General features: G+C 43.6%; 1 protein-coding gene across 1 annotated transcript in view; it reads left to right on the forward strand.

Moving 5' to 3' along the window:
* Positions 1-402: 402 nt before the first annotated feature.
* Positions 403-20,030, forward strand: part of LOC122160458 (ras GTPase-activating protein 1-like) — a 28,801-nt gene continuing 9,173 nt past the window's right edge. Inside the window, exons 1-5 of the mRNA XM_042818947.1 lie at positions 403-426; positions 1,331-1,461; positions 2,404-2,490; positions 4,802-4,869; positions 6,122-6,210. Of these exons, the coding sequence (XP_042674881.1) occupies positions 1,379-1,461; positions 2,404-2,490; positions 4,802-4,869; positions 6,122-6,210 (327 nt within the window). The 5' untranslated portion in view covers positions 403-426; positions 1,331-1,378. The remainder of the gene's footprint in view (positions 427-1,330; positions 1,462-2,403; positions 2,491-4,801; positions 4,870-6,121; positions 6,211-20,030) is intronic.

Raw genomic sequence — 20,030 nt, forward strand, 5'->3', positions numbered from 1 at the left:
ACATGGAATATCCCTCTGGTCAATTTAATTGAGCTGTCCTGATTTCGTCTCCTCCCAGCTCCTTTGGTCCCTGCAGCCACTTGCTGGTAGGAGCTGAGGAAATTGGAATGGCCTTTGCTCTGTACAACACTGCTTAGGAACAGCTAGAAATATTGGTGTATCATCTCTACTCTCTTTAAGCTTGAAGCCACTTCCCCTTGTTCTATCACCACAGATCCTGCTAAAGAGTCTGTCCCCTTCTTTCCTGTAGCTCCCCTTTAGATACTGGCTCTTCTCCAGGCTGAAGAGCCCCAACTCTCTCAGCCTGCCCTCATAGGAGAGGTGTTCCATCCCTTGGGTCATTTTTGTGGCTCTCCTCTGGACACACTCCAACAGCTCCATCTCTGTCCTGTACTGAGGACTCCACATTTGGACGCAGCACTCCAGGTGAGGCCTCACCAGTGCAGAGTAGAAGGGCAGGATCACCTCCCTCGCCCTGCTGGCCACGCTGCTTTGGATGCAGCCCAGGATACGGTTGGCTTTCTGGGCTGTGAGGGGACACTTCTGGCTTGTGTCCAGCTGCTGCCATCCACCAGTACCCCCAAGTCCTTTTTGGTGGGGCTGCACTCAATCCTTTCTTCCCCCAGATTGGGTTGGTAGTAGATGTTGCCTCAACCCAGGTGTAGACCTAGCACTTGGATTTGCTGAACCTCATGAGGTTCACCTGGGCCCACTGCTCAAGCCTGTCTAGGTCCCTCTGGATGGCATCCTATCCCTCTGGTGTGTCACAGCACCCCACAGCTTAGTGTCATCAGCAAACTTGCTGAGGGTGCACTCAACCCCACTGTTAATGTCACCAATGAAGATCTTAAAGATTATCGGTCCCAGCACCGACCCCTGGGGGACACCACTCGTCACCGATCTCCATCCAGACATGGAGCCATTGACCACCACTCTCTGGACTCAATCCTGCAGCCAGTTTTTCATCCATTGAACAGTCCACCCATCAAATCTACAACTTTCCTACTTGGAGAGAAGGATGTTGTGGGGGGCCGTGTCAAAGGCCTTACTGAAGGCCAGATAGATGACATCACTGGCTCTTCCCTTGTCCATTGATGTAGTGAGAGCATCATAAAAGACCACTAGGTTGGTCAAGCAGGATTTGCCCTTGGTGAAGCCATGCTGGTTCTCCTGTATCAGCTCCCTGTCTTCCACATACCTTAGCATAGCTTCCAGGAGGATCTGCTCCTTGATCTTCCCTGGCACAGAGGTGAGACTGATAGGATGGTAGTTCTCGCAATCATCCTTTTTACCCATCTTAAAAATGGGTGTGATGTTACCTTTTTTCCAGTTGCCAGGGACTTCATCTGATTGCCACGTCCTTTCAAATATCACAGAGATGGGCTTGGCAACTACTTCAGCCAATTCTCTCAGGACTTTGGGATGCATCTCATTGGGACCCATGGACTTGCGGATGTTCAGGTTTCAGGATGTTCATGATGTTCAGGAAATCCACATCCAGATTACCTACCAAGCATATTCAGGTCCTTAAGCAAAAGCAATCCCACTGTTGGGCTTACCTTTGCCCAAAGCAGGAATAACCCAGTCTCTCTAGCCCAGTATGTTTTTTATGTGCACTTACAGGGACTCTATCTCCTAAATTATTCAAGAGATTTGATTGGACTGTACAAGCTCAATTCACACATCCCTGAGTGTTAGCTAACCAGGTAGCTTTTCCTAAATATGTGTCCCAAAGTTTGAATGCCCCAGCACCCATTGCTGTCTTTAACAGTCCATTGTATCATTTGTCTCAATTCGTCTTACTCTGATGATGTGACAAGAAGGCACCCACAACAGAGACAAGCTAGATGGCAAAAATGGGGCAGGGGATGTTATGTGAATGCTTTTATCTTTTCCCTCTGAGTGGAAACAGTAACAGAACAGTGAACAGTCCTCAGGGGTATGTAGTTGTTCTCTTCTGGGACAGGTACACAGAACTGGAGCATTAACTCTTTAACTCCCAGTGCACTACATGATGTTATGATGTGGAATACGGTTAACAAAAAATCATAAAACCATGACAATGGTGTATCTCAACATCTTCTGAAATACACCAGAGTGCTCTCATTTTTGAAAGGAGAGGAATATTTAAGAAATAAGAAACAAAACATTTCAATGCATATAGAATAAATCAGAATTTTACTTGTACATATAGAATTGTGTATTAGTCAAGGACTCCTTGCCATTTGTATATGTACTGTCGTAACAGATTTTAAGTTAATTTAAAGCTTATGTCTGAATAATAAACCTAGCACCGATAATAGTCCTGCGTTAAGCTGGAGGTAGGACTATATCCTTTCTGACCAGCTTTTTTGATTCTGTGAAATTTTTAACAGAATGAGTAATTAGTTATTATTTTTACAGGACGTTGAGATATATTTACGGATGTTTGCAGAAGTCTGTTCAAAGCAAGTGGCCATCTAATACCAATATGAGAACAAGAGTTGTTAGGTATGTTACTTTTCATTTTGTTCTATGTTGAAAATTATCTTTTAATATCTCATTATTGTCATACTTCAGTGTGTTTATGTATTATTCTTTCCATGCCAAAGCTTAATAGTACTTATATAGGTTACAATAATATTTAAGATCATTATGGTACTGGAGCATGATATCCCAATTAATGTTTGAGAGCTCACTAGATTTAGTCATGCTGTTACAGACTTTTCTAGAGATGTATTATAGAGTTCAGTATAGCTTTACCTAATAGCTTTAACTTTGAACTGACTTATATTTGTTGTTTTGCAGACTATTCTAAAATATTAATTTCCTTTTTTTATGCTGAGAAAGAGAAAAACTGAAAGTGATAATTAACCTTTGTAATACCTCTAGAGAGCAGTGATCTCTCGAGATGATATTCCTGTCATATGCAATTTGGGAGGACTATGCCTTATCCAGGAACTCCTATGTAGTGCATCTTGCGCTTTAAGATGAAGGTCCTTTGAAATGCAAAACCAACATAAGGAAACTAATATCTTCTCAAAAAGATTATTGGACTGTCATTAGATTTCAGTGATGTACTGTCTGCACTGGAATATATATATAGCTCTCTACATCAGTAGAGTCTCCCAGTGTTGATCACTCAGAATCAATGGAGTGTTCATTTCTGAAAACATATAATTCTATGGTGTTTCAGTTTTGTTTCATTTCTCTGCTCCATCCCAATCATGTTGAAACATTCTAGAACCTTCGTAAACATGTTGCAGGCTACTGAACCTGGCTCCTCCAAACTGTCACTGAGTACAAAAACTTCAGTTTGTGTTCCTAAACCAATTGAATAATTAGTTCTTCCTTTAACACTGTCAATTGCCAACCAGTTCAGGCCAAGCAAAAATCCTTGACAAAAATGAGATCTTGACATTGTCTTTCTAAATGACTGTCTTTCTTAATCTTGATACTCTCTTTCTAAAACTGGAAGTTTAAGGATATCAGTGATTCATCTCTTCTACATTCACTTTATTTTATTATTATTATTATTATATCTGTTACTGATATGATTTACTGGTTAATCTTTCATTGAACAATATACCAGATCATTGGTCATTAGCTCTTGTTTATCACTTCGACCTATGTCATAGAATCATAGAATCATTAAGGTTTGAAAAGACCTCTAAGATCATTTAGTCTGACCATCCACCTACCACCAATATTGCCCACTAAACCACGTCCCTAAGTACCAGCAGACTTGGGATGGGGTTTGCCTTCAAATTGAGGCTACTCTTATCAGAGATGTTGGGGTTACCTATTGCAAAAATACAGAACTTAGGAAAGAACAGAGAGACGTGGTATTTTTCTTCTACCTCCAGGAACTGCAGTATGGCTTTCCTTAAATTGGTAAATTTTTCATTCATAGTTTTCCTGGGATTTCTGATGGATGTTATAAATTCTGAGCCCTTTTCACATCACCTTAGCCTTCATAAATGAATACTTCTGACTTGTCTCTGGAGTATAATTTTTTGCAGCCTCCAGTGAAGAATATTACGCTTTATTGCACTGATTTTGATCCAAGAATACTTAAGTATTCAGAGACAGGTGGGCAGTTTGTAAGTGTTTGGGTATCTTCCCTTCTATATCGTTCAATAAGTGGTGTCTGGTTGTAAAAACCCCTATGTAGGTATTGACTCATTCTTAATTTAGCTTGAACACTGTAAGAAGCACCAAATCTTCTGTAACTGCAAGATCCGTCTTAGGTTCATATCCTAGTTGTCTTTCACTTCAGGTCATCTAAAAGAGAAATTTGTGTATTTGCCACGACTTCAAAATTATTTATTTCCTCATAGTTTCAAGTTTATCCCACAAAAAATATTTTTTGTTTCACACTGACTCTTGTCAGCCTGTAATCCATACAGAAATGGGAAACTTCTATAGCACAACATATTAGAATTCATATGTCTTAGACAGAAGATATATTAACCCTACTGCTACATGCCTCACTTCTGAGACCAAGTACTCCTCCTTAAAGCCAGTGCAGTCTTAGCCTGCAGACTTCAGTATGGCTTTACAGTTAAGCTTTTCCCAAGTGGTTTCAGAAGTTCACCTTAATTGGGAAATCAGTATGCCCATTTTTATTTCAGTTTTTCTCACAATTTAAAACATAACAATAAATTATTAATTAACATACATATTTACGGAGTGCTGGCTGACTGATTGTCACATATCTCAGAAAGGTTTTCAAACTGACTTAACTGCTTAAAGGCTAAATAATTTTACATTATTCTTTAACTTAATTATTGAACAGAATACAATTTTCTTCCAATTTCAGTGGCTTTGTTTTTCTTCGACTGATTTGTCCTGCTATACTGAATCCAAGGATGTTTAATATCATCTCAGGTGATTATGCTTCAGACTGAATTCATGCTTTAAGTAGCGTTATACTGAAACTTACTTTAGTGCCTAATTTAACAAAATATGAAGTCTTTTGAACACCATGTCCAAAGTCACATTGTCCGTAACAACAGTTGATTGACTTTCTCACCAAAGGAGCCAGCACATGGTTTTTACCCTCAAAGGTTAGACAGGGTTTATTCCCAAAGCATTCTTTATAGGTGTTTAAATAAAATAATGTTGAGCTCTAGCAGTGTGTAATATATTCCAGGAGTGAGGGGAGGATCCCAAAAAAACAATAAATGCATCTCTTAGATGAACAAGATCTATAAAGTTGAAAATGCCTGCAGAGCCTGGAATACATTTATGCACCTAAAAATTATGCTTGAATAATTTGTCTGAAATTTTTGCTTAAATAACTTCTAGAAGCTGAAGAAGTCTCTACTTTGAGTCATCAGGATTCCTCATTTGAGACTGACTGTACTTAAAGATGAGAGGGATAGCATTTAAGAAGGATGGATTGTGTGGACTTGAGATAGTAATCTTGTTTGACTAAAAGCCATACTTAGGCAATCCAATCAGAACTATTAAAGCAAATGTTAAAAGTGTTGAATAGTTGAATAAAGAAAGTGTTAGCCATTCTTTGATGCTCTCTTTCTAGAATGCCTCTATATCAATAAATAAAACAGTGACAGTGACCATTCCCATTATCTAGAACACCATGGTGAAATTGCTATACTGATCTGCAGTATAGTTCTGGCTCATATCAAACGGCATTCTCCCAAACAGTTCTTAGGTGTGATTTGCTGCTGACATGCATTAGGGAACCACATCTGACGCAACTGGCCTCTGTTGTGAAACTATAATGGTTAGGACACAAATTCTTCCATGACAGTTGGCTTAAACACCTAGAAATGTCTCTGGGCCTTTTAAACTTACATGTAGTTGAAGTCTTACAGATCCAATAGCTAGTATGTCTATTAACCTAAAGCTTCTGAGGAACACTTGCTTACTTTGTTCTATAAGCAACTAGCACAGAAAGTCAGATATACCTATTAATATTTTTCTGTGGACATGATTACTAAAATAAAGCAAAAAGTTTACTTGACCATGAGATTTTCCACATGTAGTTCTGTTACAAAATTCAAATTAATTAATTCCATTTTAAAATAAAATTGTAGAAGAACTTAATTTTCATGTGACTGGTGGTAATTTCAAATGAAATGGTCAGTAACTCTCTGCTTTCTGTTCCTCTCAGATTCCCCTTCCCCTACTGCTGCAAGAACGCTGACGCTGGTTGCCAAGTCTGTGCAGAATTTAGCAAATCTGGTTGAATTTGGAGCTAAGGTGAATATAAATTTACATAGAACAGCCTAGAACTGCATTTTCAATACATTTCAATGTTCCTGTTTAATACATGCAAAAATCTGTTGCTGTTTTCTTGTACAAAGCCTGATGTGTGACCTGAGCGTCTTCATCAGCAAGAAGGCCTTGTTCCTGCAGTTTGTCCTATCCTCTTCAGTTGGAGGTACACAGGAAGTTAATTTAGAGCAGTAGCATAAAGTCTGTCTGTACAGGGAGTAATCTGGAAACTTGTGTGAATGATTTAGTGCATACCATGAAGATTTTGAATCTGGTAGTATGAACAACAGAAACCGTCTGTTAAAATAACTGATGAATTAATGATCATACTAGTAGATGTTTGTAGAGTGTGATGCAACCGTATCTTCATGGCATGAGAACAGATGAACTCAGACATTGCTTTCAAAGACAACAGTGGAAGTAGTGAACTGGTATTTTTGTCTGTCATTGACCAAAAGGGTAGCAGCCATACTCAAGTCATTTCAGTGTTGGAGTTGGAAAAATGGGAGAGGAGATGCAGGCAGCCATCTCTCTGCAAAGAAATACAATGGTAAAATAAATACATTTTCTTTAGGGACATCCATATAAAAAAGGCAATTGAGAATTGCTAATGTAGAAATCTGCAATTAGAAAGAATCTGTTCAAGAAAAGTGTAGCAATTGCCTTGAGTAGATGATGGCAGGTTTTTTTTTTTTTTAATTTCCATTGATTGTTTGATGTCAAAAAAAAGGAGGCATATTTCACAAACATCAATAATACTGGCATACATCTGTACAGAACCTTAAAATATTTTCATTTTGCTTACAGAGGCAACAGATACTGGCACTGGTTGGTTCTCTGATCCAGCCGCAGGATCTGTCGCAGGAGGTACTCTGATCCAGAGGCATTTTCTTTCTTTTTGGAGATGCCTAATAGTGTTGAATAGTGTTTGATAGGTGCAGACCAGGCCCCAGCACAGTGCAGCAAGCTGTAAATCTGTGGCACTGCCAGGATCAGGGCATACCTTTTTATAACATGCCATCAGCTTTTTAAGGTTCCACACTTGTTCAGGGGTGAGTTCCAGACCCATCAGAGGTGACAGTTCTGATAGTTACCTGCTTATATCCTCCCACACACCTTGCCACCCACAGTCATCCTGCCCCAGGGTATATCTCTAGATGATATTTTTGAATAGTTTCTTAACCATAAACAAAAACAGAAAGACATGCAGAAGACACAGCAATAAGATCATGCCAGTTTGAATACGCCACATATATTCAAAATTTTCAACAAATACTTTAGCTTGCCTGGAGTAGAGAGTGTGCTTATTAAGAGTTTCTACTGTAAAGTTCCTGAAGTCTAAGGATGATGGCACAATTGAGTAGAAGTACCAAATAAAATCCATGACCGATATAACATGAGCACATGCTATATACAAACCGTCAAAACCATAAAAAATCCTAAGCCAGCCATCAGAAGTGATAAACAACGCAGACAGAGTTAAGAAAAACTTTTAAATTTTTTAATTTTTAAAGACAGCACCCATTGCTGTCTTTAACAGTCCATTGTATCATTCGTTTTTCCCAGAGGCTAGTGCATGATATAGGATGCGATATACCTACTCAATGCCAATGTCCAGGTGTTTATGAGGTTGTTTTGGAAATGAATTCCATTTTTTTCTCGAGAGCCACATTGCCACAGGACTTACTTTTCAAGAACTAGGATACCGATTCAGGAGATTGCATGGGACATGGCATATGCTTCCAGCTATCCAGTGGTTGCTTCTATTATAAGTACATGGCGCATGCCATGGTGAGTTTGTAGGAGTATAATATAATCCACCTGCCAGGCCTCTCTATATTTAAATTTCAGCCATCATCTTCCATACCAGAGAGACTTGATCTGTTTGGCTTGCTTAATTGCAATGTATATTTCATATTCTTGGATAACCAGTGTAATAGTATCCACAGTCCAAAACCCCACTGCTACCCTTTTGGGTCCTTAAAGTACCCTCTACTGAGGTAATCTATGTCAAGAACGCATGGAGCATCTGGGGCAGACACAGTCTTGTTTTTGCCACTCATTTCCGATTAAGCTCACTTTTGCCTCCAAAGCAATTAGATCTTGTGATAACTCTTGTCACAATAGAAATGCAGATAGGTTTTGCCCCTTTATAACTTGGTGACATTACAGTACACTGTGCACCAGTGTCCACTGGAACCTTATATTCCTATGGTTCTGATGTGCCAGGCAATCAAATCCTCACAGTCCAATAAATCTGATTGTCCCTCTCTTCCACCTGGTTGAAGACAGAGCCCCTCTAGTTCTGATTATAGTATTCATTGCTCACTTCTTATGCATGAGAACCAGAATGCTCATTGTCAACCTCAGAAATAAGATGAGAACATCTACTCTACCTGATACTGCCCACTGGAAACTAGAGCTGCCATTTTCCTAGAGGAACCTTCTCATTTTCCCCTGCCACTCACATACCTATGATTATAGGTTCAAGGTGGATTTTCCATCTTGTTTCCTCATATCCTCTTCATGGTCACTCATGTAAAACCACAGGATGGTACATGGTGTGTACCCACTATATTCTATCTTGAGCAGAAGAATGCTTTTTTCTAATATCTGAGATACCGATCCATGCAGTTGGAGTGTTATACATATTGTCTTTGAATTGCTGGAACTCCTGGTACATTTTTTCCACAATTGTGACAGGCCTGTAGGGAGGAAGCGATTTTTCTTCATGTTGTCAAACGTTAGCCACTTCATCCACCATTGGTCTTTTATTACCTTTCCATATCACTCCTGCCATGATGCTGATATACGATGATGGTGCACTCCATAGAACTCTCCACCACATAGGTTGCATGCACCCAATGTCATGTATAGTTCGGATTAATATGTTATTGCTCAAATTAATGTCACACATAACCTCTAGATCAGCTAATTCCCTCAAGCACTTGATACCTTTCTCCATGAAAATCCATTTGCCTGGATAATATACCAGGTCACCCTTAAAGGGATATCTTTCCTTGCAGCTGACAAGAGTTGCCTCCATAGGGTGAAAGACTGCCTCCCTTTTTCAAATGCTTTGTCATTGCCACATACCCTTGAAAGCTGCTTGGCTTCACTGCCCACTAAGTCCAGGCTAAAGGCCCCACTATCCCAGCACCAGAGCAGCCAGATAGCAATGTGCTCAGCTGCCTGTAATCTTTTCACATATCTCACAGCTCACTCATAATCATGGGACAGATTGTTTCTGTCTTTCCCACCTCCTCCCATTTTTCTGATGGCCTTCTTTATTTTCTTCTTTAGTCTGAAATGGTGACCAGGCATTGGAATGGGCTGTCCAGGATGGTGGCTGAGTCACCATCCCTGGAAATGCTCAAGAAACATTTAGATGTCGTACTGTGACATGGTTTAGTGGGGAAATATTGGGGGGAGGTAGACAGTTAGACTAAATGATGTTGGAGATCTCTTCCAACACTGGTGATTTTACGAATTTTGTAGGCATTTCCTTACTAAACGATATGACTACTGTAGCATTTTTTTTTATCTTGTTTATAGAAACAACAGACACTGGCACTGGTGGGTTCTCTGATCCAGAGGCATTTTCTTTCTTTTTGGAGATGCCTAATAGTGTTGAACAGTGTTTGATAGGTGCAGACCACGCCTCAGCACAACGCAGCAAACTGTAAACCAGCTGCATTGCCAGGATCAGGGCATACCTTTTCATAAAACGCCATCAGCTTTTTAGGGCTCCACACTTGTTCAAGGGTGAGTTCCAGACCCAGAGGTAACAATTCCGATAGATACCTACTAACATCCTCCCACACAACTTGCCACCCACAGCGATCCTGCCCCAGGAAATATCTCTAGATGATATATTTGAATAGTTTCTGTATAATCAATGAATATGAGGACGCTATAATTAAGAAATAAACAATAGAGATTCTTAAGATGCTATAAAAATGAAATAAACAAAAGTGTTTCACCAAGCAAACAATAATAACTAAAAAAAACCCAAACAAATAGAAGGCTTACACCTATCCTGGGCTCACTCACAAAATTGCAGCAAGGTCAATCACCAGAAAAAAAAACCTTACTTACTGGTAGCCAGCTCTTAAATAGGTCTAGGAGGGGTGGAGCCAGGCTCCCCCCCTTCCAGCAGCACAGGTGAATTGCCTTCACCTGTGCTCCTCTGGCTGACTCATGGCTCGCCTCAGGTGATCAATCAGAGGTTCAGGCCCTGACTCAGCAGTTCCCATACACTCCACCCCCTCACGGCGTGAACCAATGATCAGGTTGACTAAAGGGTAAGCTTTCCTTAATACAGAGATCCACTATATCGCAACGCTTACACAATTTTCATCGCGATGTGTGTTGGTACAATTCAAGATGAGTAATGATCAGTGCATGTCCATGTTCTTCTATGAGCCAGTGCTCGATGATGTGACTGGAGGCATGAGATCATGAGGTGCAGGTCCGTTCTATGTTCCATCAGTCCCATGCAGACCATCACCGGGTGTTGTACGTGATCTGACAGCAACACTGGAACACTTGATGGCATTTTGTTCCTTCTGGTGATCCTGAAGGCTCACAGACTCACAGGGAGTAATACAGATGTTTCAGAGGTACCAGGAGGGGAAGGTCTGCTCTCCAGGGCAAGATACAGGCCGTATTTCTGTCTTGGGTCAACACTTCCGCTTGTACTGGGGCACATCCTGGCCGCCTGTACCACATCTTCTGGCCAGATGTCTGTGGCTGCATAATGATATCAGGCACCAAACGGGAGTGCCCTGATCTGCCACAGGGACATGATGGGGGTCCCTTCAGCGATAAAGATCGGAGTGTTGACCACAATATCAGTAGGCCATGTACCTATTACTGGAAGGACTACTGAGCCTCCCACCTCCAATAGTCTCCCCCAAGGTGCAAGTAGGCCACACCACTTGGGTCCTACCTGTACCTTCCAGGGCCATTTTATTTTATGGGTACCTGGATCTAAATTCTCAGGGGCAGGGAGAAGAATATTATTTTTTTCACCAATCTGGGGTCTTGCCTGATGATCAATGACAGTAATTTGGATCCTAAGCGGGGTGGCCCATGTCGTCTGCAACATTCTCAGGGCACTGGGTCTGCCGTCTCAAGGTCTTTCATTCAGGTCCCACAGGGTTTCATACAGTCTTTTTGTCCACCCCTGCAAGGACTGGGAGTCTGTCTTCAGGGCAGCCTTAAGAATACCGTTATAACGTTCGATGAGGCCTGCCCCCGTTGGATTATACGGCAGGTGGAATCGCCATTCGATGTTATTTTCTTCTGCCCAGCGCTGTATCGTTGCACCTGTAAAATGAGTCCCTTGGTCGCTCTCGATGACTTGAGGTGTCCCGTAGGCAGACATCAGTTTAGCGAGTGCCTTGATGGTATATGCCTGGTTTGCTTTCGGTACTGGATAGGCCTGCAGCAGCCCACTTGCAGTGTTGACACAGGTCAGGGCGTATCTTGCCCCTTCGGAGCGAGGAAGGGGCCCTATGTAATCGACCTGCCATCGCTGGAGAGGATTGTGTCCCCTAGCAAGATGGGCTGTTGTTTCGGGCAGCGATCTCGGTCTCATCTTGGAGCAAGCGTCGCAATCCTGGCATGCCTGGACGATATCAGATAGTTGTACGGGCAGTCCCCATGCTTTAGCAGCTGCCCACATTGTCTTTTGTCCAGCATGCCGTAGCTTCTGATGTAACCAGCGGGCGATGTTCTCAGATGGCGAATTCTCAATCCATCGAACTCGGGCCAGTGTGTCGGCTTCATCGTTTCCCGGTGACTGTAGGGGCTGATGTCCAGAAACATGATAGACACATACAGTCCTGTGTTTGACCGTATTCCATATATCTAACCACATGTCTTTGCCCCAGATCAGTCAGGCGTGGATTGTCCATTCCTGGGTGGCCCACTGTGCAATCCAAAGAGTGAGCCCTCAGTACACAGCCCAATTATCTGTGCAGATGTTCAGGATACCATCACCGGGTTCCCAGGTTAAAACCATCCACACGGCTCGCAGTTCTGCCCATTGGCTGCTCTGACCATCCCCCTCATCAAACCAGATTGTCTCGGTGGAAGGATGGTACGCTATTGCCCTCCACTTGCTCGGGTTGCTCTTGCTGGACCCATCTGTGTACCAGGCATCTTCAGGGATAGGATATTTTCCCTCCTGAATGGAACTCTTCACAGGAGGAGCAACCAGTATTTCTTTTGGTGCATCACTGTGATACGTCACTGGCCCTAGGATCTTCTGGAGTTCTTCTTTCAAGGGTGATGAAGACAGACTGCTCCTTTGGCTGAGATAGGCAACCCACTGTGCCACTGTTTGTGCTTGGGCCACCCCTGTCTCAGGAAGGTGGGTCAGATCTTTCACTGTCACGGAGTTGACTAGATCAATCTACGTCCATGACAGGGGCAACAGGCCTCTGCCCACCCCCCTCACCCCATTCCCACAAAAAGTGGGAAGGAAGGAAGGGAGGAGAAGAACAGCAGCAACTATCTATGGAGGAAAACTTATTTTACTGTAATATCAGAATACAAGATAACTCAATATATACAGTTTAATTGAAATTGAGATTAATAAATCAGACAAGATGAGAGAGAGAGAGTTCCCATGACCGAGTCAAACCTGAAAAGCTTGGAACGGCCAGGAAAGCACCCTCAAGCACCCACTGCAAGGCAGCAAGAGAGCGCCCCCCCACCCGGAAGGGCCAGATCCCGTGACTTCTGTAATGTACAGGGATAGGTACCTGGGATTGGGGCATTAACACTTTAATGCCCTGTACACTACATGATGTTTTGATGTGGAATACTGAAGCCAAAAACAAAAAAACATAGAACCATGACATTCACCCGCCCCTGAATCAGCAGAGTGGTCTTGACTATAACTTCAGCTGTTTGAGTCATTGGCTCTACTGCCTGTAATGCCGAATAGGCAGCCAATAACTGTTTTTCAATCATACCATACCTTTCTTTTGCTCCGTGCCAGACCTGAGACCAGAACGAATGGGTGTCCAAACAGAACTCTGGCATTGCCACAGGCCCCAACCGAAGCCATCTTGAGTAATGTGAACATCCAACTCGGCTGGGAGGGTAGGATCAAATACACCCAATGCCTGGGCTTGTTTAACTGCCAGTTTTGCTTGTTGGAAAGCACCCTGTTCTGTTTTTCCCCAGTCTCATAGCTGCCCCTTTTTTGTGAGTCTATATAGTGGCCCTAGCAGCTGCACTAGGTGAGGTATAAAGGAACGCCAGTAACCCAATATACCTAGAAACTCTTGCAGCTGCTTTAATGTTGTAGGGACTGGGAACGCCTGACCCTTATCTATGACAGCACTGGGTAGCACTTTGGTCTTTCCTGACCAAACCACCCCCAGGAATTCTATGGACAGGTCTGGACCTTGCACCTTTTGGGGATTTGTAGCCCATCCCCTGTTGTAAATAGGAGGCTAATGAATCTGCCACCTGTCCTACTGCCTCCAGTGAGTCCTGCTTCTTCCAACATCCGAATATTGCACCTAGTTTGCAGGCATTCTGTTTCTCCCAGGTCAGCCACTAACTGGGCAGCCTGCTGGACTACAGCTTCTGAGGCCACCAGGGGATTTAATATAGAGACTAGGGTACCATAGAGATGAGAAGGAGCTTTCTGAGAGGGAGTTTGCTGAAGAATCAAGTCTCTCATCCCTGCTGAAAATTTGACCATATCAGGGCCATCAAATGTGTCTTCATAAATTGCTTCCCTTACACCCAGTTCACAGATATAATTCTGGAGGTCCTCCATGGAGGACCACATCCTTGTATATAGAGGTATATCAGATTTATTTGGCCATACCATACAGCAGGCTGCCATTAACCGTTCTATTACAGAATTGTTTTCATCAAGGTATTGATTACCCGCATATAACCTCTGCCTGAGAGCAGGATGGAGAGTCATGGTGGCCAGCTTGGCTATTTCTGGGCCATTCACCAAAACACTCTCTGCCCCAGAATCCCAGTCTTAATAACCAAGCTGGCACACTTTCTCTAGGCTTCTGCCAAAATTGCTGTATTAATCCATCAATTCTGTTGCTGTGTACGACCAGGCTGTTAAGTACAAATGAGTTTGGGCAGGGGGCCACTGATCAGGCAGCACCCCTGCTGGTCTGTCCTGTACTTTTTTTTGTTTTCTGAGTTATGACAGGACGGACTTCCAGTGGATCGGTCAAAATTGGATATTCAAGATCCAATTTGGATTTTTTATTTTCCTGATCAACCAAGTCTGTTGATTCAGGAGTCTGGTCATTGTTTACTGAAATGTTACAAACTTGGCCTATGGGAAGATGTAGTATTGACTTATTCCCTGTTAATACGCCTAGTTCTTGCTCTGGTTTTTCAATACGGTCTTTCAAAAGTTGATTTTCAATCTCTAAAGTATTATTTCTTATTTCCACATGATTTAAGGCATTTAATAGTGGCCATGCCACCGTGGAGGCAGCCAGTTGCCTTTCTTCAGTGATTAGCACATCCTTGTTAAGTCCCTGAAAGTCATCTGCCATGCAATATGGGGAGATATTTCCCATAGCGTATAAGGGGCCCCATTCTTCAATGATAACCGCCAGCTCATAATAGGGAGATCCCACAAATCCTGGGATCTGCCCTGGAATCATTTTCTCTAAAAGAGTATTGTTCTCCCCCTTGTTGGAAATATCCAAGTATTTTTTGTCAGGATGGTATCTCTGATAAAAGCAGATTTTATTTGCGATTGCAAAGGCGGGCGTCCCACAAGCAGGAGCGCGCCTATGGACACAACATGACAGCCTTTATACCCTGTTTTCTCCCCTTTGCCTCCCTCCTCCCCTGTTTCCCCCCTGGCTGGGTACTCCAGGTTCACAATCTTATCAGAAGGTTTACATTTGCTATTTACTTCTTAATTTATTTGTTATCTGTTGTCAGTCAGTAGTCATCCTGTTGTTTCGGGGTTTCGTACGTAGCAGAGCAGCTCCCTCGCTTCGATCTATTGAGAGTCAGCCCTCGACACAAGCTTTTGTTTTTTTTTTTTACTTCAATTATCCAGATATTTGCTGGAAAAGCAATGTGGCCAGGCATGCGTGGTCCAGACGCTTCCTGCAATGTGTTGAAGACAACTTTCTGATGCAGGTGGTGGAGGAATCGACGAGGAGAGGGGTACTGCTGGACCTTATTCTCACTAATAGAGAAGGGCTTGTCAGGGAAGTAAAGGTCGGGGGCAGCTTGGGTTGTAGTGACCACCAGATGGTGGAGTTCAAGATCCTGAGTGGAAGAAGCAAAGCAAAAAGTAGGATTGCTACCCTGGACTTCAGGAGAGCCAACTTCAATCTCTTCCGGGACCTACTTGAGTGTTAGAAGGCAAGGGGGCCTGTGAGAGCTGGTTGGCATTTAAGCAGCTCTTCTTCCAAGCTCACGATCGGTGCGTCCCTGTGAGGAAGAAATCGGGAAAGGGTGGCAGGAGACCTGTGTGGATGAGCAAGGAGCTCGTGCGCAAACTCAAAGGAAAGAAGGCCCATGAAATGTGGAAAAAGGGTCTGACCACTTGGGAAGAATACAGGAATGTTGTCAGGGCCTGCAGGGATGAGACGAGGAAGGCTAAAGCCCGCCTGTAATTAAATCTGGCAAAGGGGATAAAGGATAATAAAAAAGGCTTTTTTAAGTACATTAACAGTAAAAGGAAGACTAGGGAGAATGTGGCTCCCCTGCTAAGTGACGGGAGTGTGCTGGTAATGGGGGATGCTGAGAAGGCGGAGATACTGAATGCCTTCTTTGCTTCTGTCTTCAGTGAAAAAGCTCCCCCTCGGGAATCCGAGACCCTGGAGGTTAGTGAGAGGATCTGGGGAATGGAAGACCTTCCTTCTGTCAGGGAAGAGGTGGTCCGGGAGCACCTAGGCATCACCAATGTTCACAAATCCATGGGACCCGATGGGATGCATCCACGGGTGCTGAGGGAGCTGGCAGAGGTGATTGCTGAACCGCTTTCTGTTATCTTTGAGAAGTCTTGGAGGACGGGGGAGGTGCCTGAAGACTGGAGGATAGCCAATGTCACTTCGGTCTTCAAAAAGGGCAAGAAGGAAGACCCAGGCAATTATAGGCCAGTCAGCCTCACCTCTGTCCCTGGAAAGGTGATGGAACAGCTTGTGCTGGATGTCATCTCCAGACAACTGGAAGAAAAGGAGGTTATCAGGAGTAGTCAGCACGGGTTCACCAGGGGGAGGTCATGCTTGACCAATCTGGTAGCCTTCTATGATGTTGTCTCTGGCTGGGTGGATGGGGGGAGAGCAGTGGATGTAGTCTACCTTGATTTTAGAAAGGCATTTGATACTGTCCCCCACGACATCCTTATAACAAAGCTGAGCAAGTGTGGGATCGACGAGTGGACAGTGAGGTGAGTTGAGAACTGGCTGACTGGCAGAGCGCAGAGGGTTGTCGTTGGCGGTGCAGAGTCTGATTGGAGGCCTGTAACCAGCGGTGTTCCTCAGGGGTCAGTGCTGGGTCTGGTCTTGTTCAACATCTTCATCAATGACCTTGATGAGGGGATAGTGGCCATCCTCAGCAAGTTTGCTGATGATACGAAGTTGGGAGGATTGGCTGACACGCCTGAAGGCCATGCTGCCATTCAGCGAGACCTGGACAGGCTGGAGAGCTGGGCAGAAAAAAACCAGATGAGGTTTAACAAACGCAAGTGTAGAGTCTTGCATCTGGGGAGGAATAATTGCATGCACCAGTACAGGTTGGGGGATGAGCTGCTGGAGAGGAGCTCTGCGGAGAGGGACCTGGGTGTCCTGGTGGACGACAGGTTGGCCATGAGCCAGCAGTGTGCCCTTGTGGCCAAGAGGGCCAATGGCATCCTGGGGTGCATTAAAAAGAGCGTGGACAGCAGGTCGAGGGAGGTCATCCTCCCCCTCTGCTCTGCCCTGGTAAGGCCTCATCTGGAGTACTGTGTCCAGTTCTGGGCTCCCCAGTACAAAAAAGACAAGGATCTCTTGGAAAAAGTCCAGCGGAGGGCCACAAAGATGGTGAAGGGCCTGGAGCATCTGTCCTATGGAGAAAGGCTGAGTGAACTGGGTCTGTTCAGCCTTGGGAAAAGAAGACTGAGAGGGGACCTGATCCAGGTGTATAAATATCTGAGGTGTGGGGGACAGATTGGCAAGGCCGGACTCTTTTCAGTGGTGAGTGGAGACAGGACAAGGGGAAACGGCCGGAAACTGCAGCATAGGATGTTCCGCACAAACATGCACAAGAACTTCTTTTCAGTGAGAGTGACGGAGCACTGGAACAGGCTGCCCAGGGAGGTGGTGGAGTCTCCTTCTCTGGAAATGTTCAAGACCTGCCTGGATGCCTACCTGTGCGACCTGGTGTAGGGAACCTGCTTTGGCAGGGGGTTTGGACTCGATGATCTCTGGAGGTCCCTTTCAACCCCTACCATTCTGTGATTCTGTGATTCCAAGATGTCTCCGTGCTCTCCTTGTCGTACTGATATGGTGATTTTTTTTAAAGTCTTTTGTTAAACAAAGAGCACTGGGGGGGTGATGCCAGGTCTTCCATTCTGATGTCTCTTAGTGTGCTTCCTCAGGCATGCAATGACTTGTTCTCTGATTTGATCAACCTGGTGCAGGGTATTCTCGCAATGTTTATGATAAAATATGCATATATACACCTATATACCGAGTGTGCATTCCTGCGGAAGGTTCGTCTAGAGGATAAGCGATGCAAACTGTCAGAGACCTCCCCAAGTAAAGTAGAAAGACTCCCAAAAAGAACTATAACTGTGGAGACCATGAATTAAAAAAATATTATCCAGTTCTAATGCAGAAACAACAATTGATTACCACACCAATTAGCAGCCCTCCCTCTGGCCAACTCCCCTCAGATTTATAATATTTTTCACACGGTATGAAATATCTCTTTGGCCACTTTAAGTCAGTTGTCTTGGTTCTCTTCCCTCCCAGCTCCTTTTGCCCCCCCAGCCCCCTTGCTGACTAGACAGTACAAGAAGCTGAAAAAGTGAAATATCCTTGGCTCTGTACACCACTGCTCAGCAACAATTAAAACATTGTTGTGTTCTCAACATTGTGTCACAGAGTTATCTGAGTCTGCGACAAGGGGCAAAAAAGCCCAGGAAAAAAATACGAAAAACAAAGGAGAGAGAGTAGAACTACCCTCCCTCTTTTCTTTCAGCTTAGCTGGCTATCCCCAAGGCGGGACCTGCACTCCGAGAGAGGGGGAGGTGGGATGGGTAGAAAGATAGCAGATGGGACTAACACAGTAAAAAAGAAAAGCAACGGCATCGATCTGAGGAGGAACAGTACTTTACTAAATCTAACAAAAACAAACAAAATGAGAGAGACAAGAGTATCCAAAATGAGAAAATCGTAGACGTAGTCTTACTCTAGTAGACTGCAGGGGAAGCATGTGCTTTTCACCGCGGCAAACCGAGAGAGAGAACGGGAGGACAGATCAGTATCCAGACAGGAACCTCCACCTCTCTTCTCTCACCCCCCCGCCAGTAACCTACCACGAACCTCCACCTCTCTTCCTCTGCCGCCATGTTCTCCGGGAATACTGCTCCTCTCCCAACCCCCTCCCAACCGAATACCCGAAATGTCCATAAAAGGCAGTCCACGGAACCAGAAGATTAACTCTTTAACTCCCATTGTTTTTTCATGATGTTCTGATGTGAAATACCAGCAACAAAAAATCACAATACCACAACACATCCGTGTGATGCTATCTTTATGTTTTAAGATAAAAACTGATACTATGAAGAAAAACAACTTTGTCCCAGCTGAAACTAAGATGAGGTGGTAATTAATGAGGATGTATTGGATAGTGTGTGACCTGAGCATGACACAAATGTACAGAATAAAGGGTGGAGTTTGTGCTGGCTCTGGCTGGGATGAAGTTAATTGTCTTTCTAGCAGCCAATATGGTGCTGTGTTTTAGATTTCTATTGATAACTCACTGGCGTCTTGGCTCAACAGTGCTTGCTCTCTTTCCTCTTTCCATTCTGTCCCTGTCCTCCTTTCCTAAGCAAGTAGACTGGAGGTATGCAAGAAGTTGGAAAGGAAACAACCACAACAGCTGATCCAAACTGACTAAAGGAGTATTCCATACCATATGACATCATGGTCAGCACTAATACTTCATGGAGAAAGAGAAAGAAGCAGGGTTTTCTGTGCTTTTGGCATTTCTCTTCCCAAGTAACTGTTATGTGTGCTGAGGTCCTGCTTTCCAGGATGTAGCTGGACATCTTCCTGCTGATGGAAAGCTGTGAATGAAATCTTTTTTTTTTTTTTCCACTACCACGTGCAACTTATGCTTCAACTATTAAGCTGTTTTTATCTTGACTGATTAGGTTTTCTTGCTTTTGCCCATATGATTCTCTCATCCAGCAGGGAGGGAGGGAGCACGTGATTGGGTGAGGTCTTATACACTGGCCAGGGTCAACCACCAAAGAATGGCAGAGTAGCACAGAAGCTTTGTTTATATTGGTGATGAAGGTTAGCAATAAAAGTTTCATTCGTTTAAGCATACGGTTATCAACTGTTTATAGGCTGGTTTGGACTGATTCTGTGACTAGCGGGGCGGGGAGACCCATGCCCCAAGAAAGGGAAAAGAGAAAAAAAGGGAAAAAGGGTAGAGAGATGGGCCTAAAAACAAAACAGTGGCAATGATCTGAAGAGAAACAAATTTACTAAATAAGATATCAGAATGCAAGATAACACACTATAATACAGTATCATACAATATATAATACAATTGGAATTGAAGCT

This window comes from Centrocercus urophasianus, unplaced genomic scaffold (genome assembly GCF_019232065.1).
Source record: "Centrocercus urophasianus isolate 14NV4802_14NV808 unplaced genomic scaffold, USGS_Curo_1.0 seq_179, whole genome shotgun sequence".
In the NCBI taxonomy this organism is placed as follows: domain Eukaryota; kingdom Metazoa; phylum Chordata; class Aves; order Galliformes; family Phasianidae; genus Centrocercus; species Centrocercus urophasianus.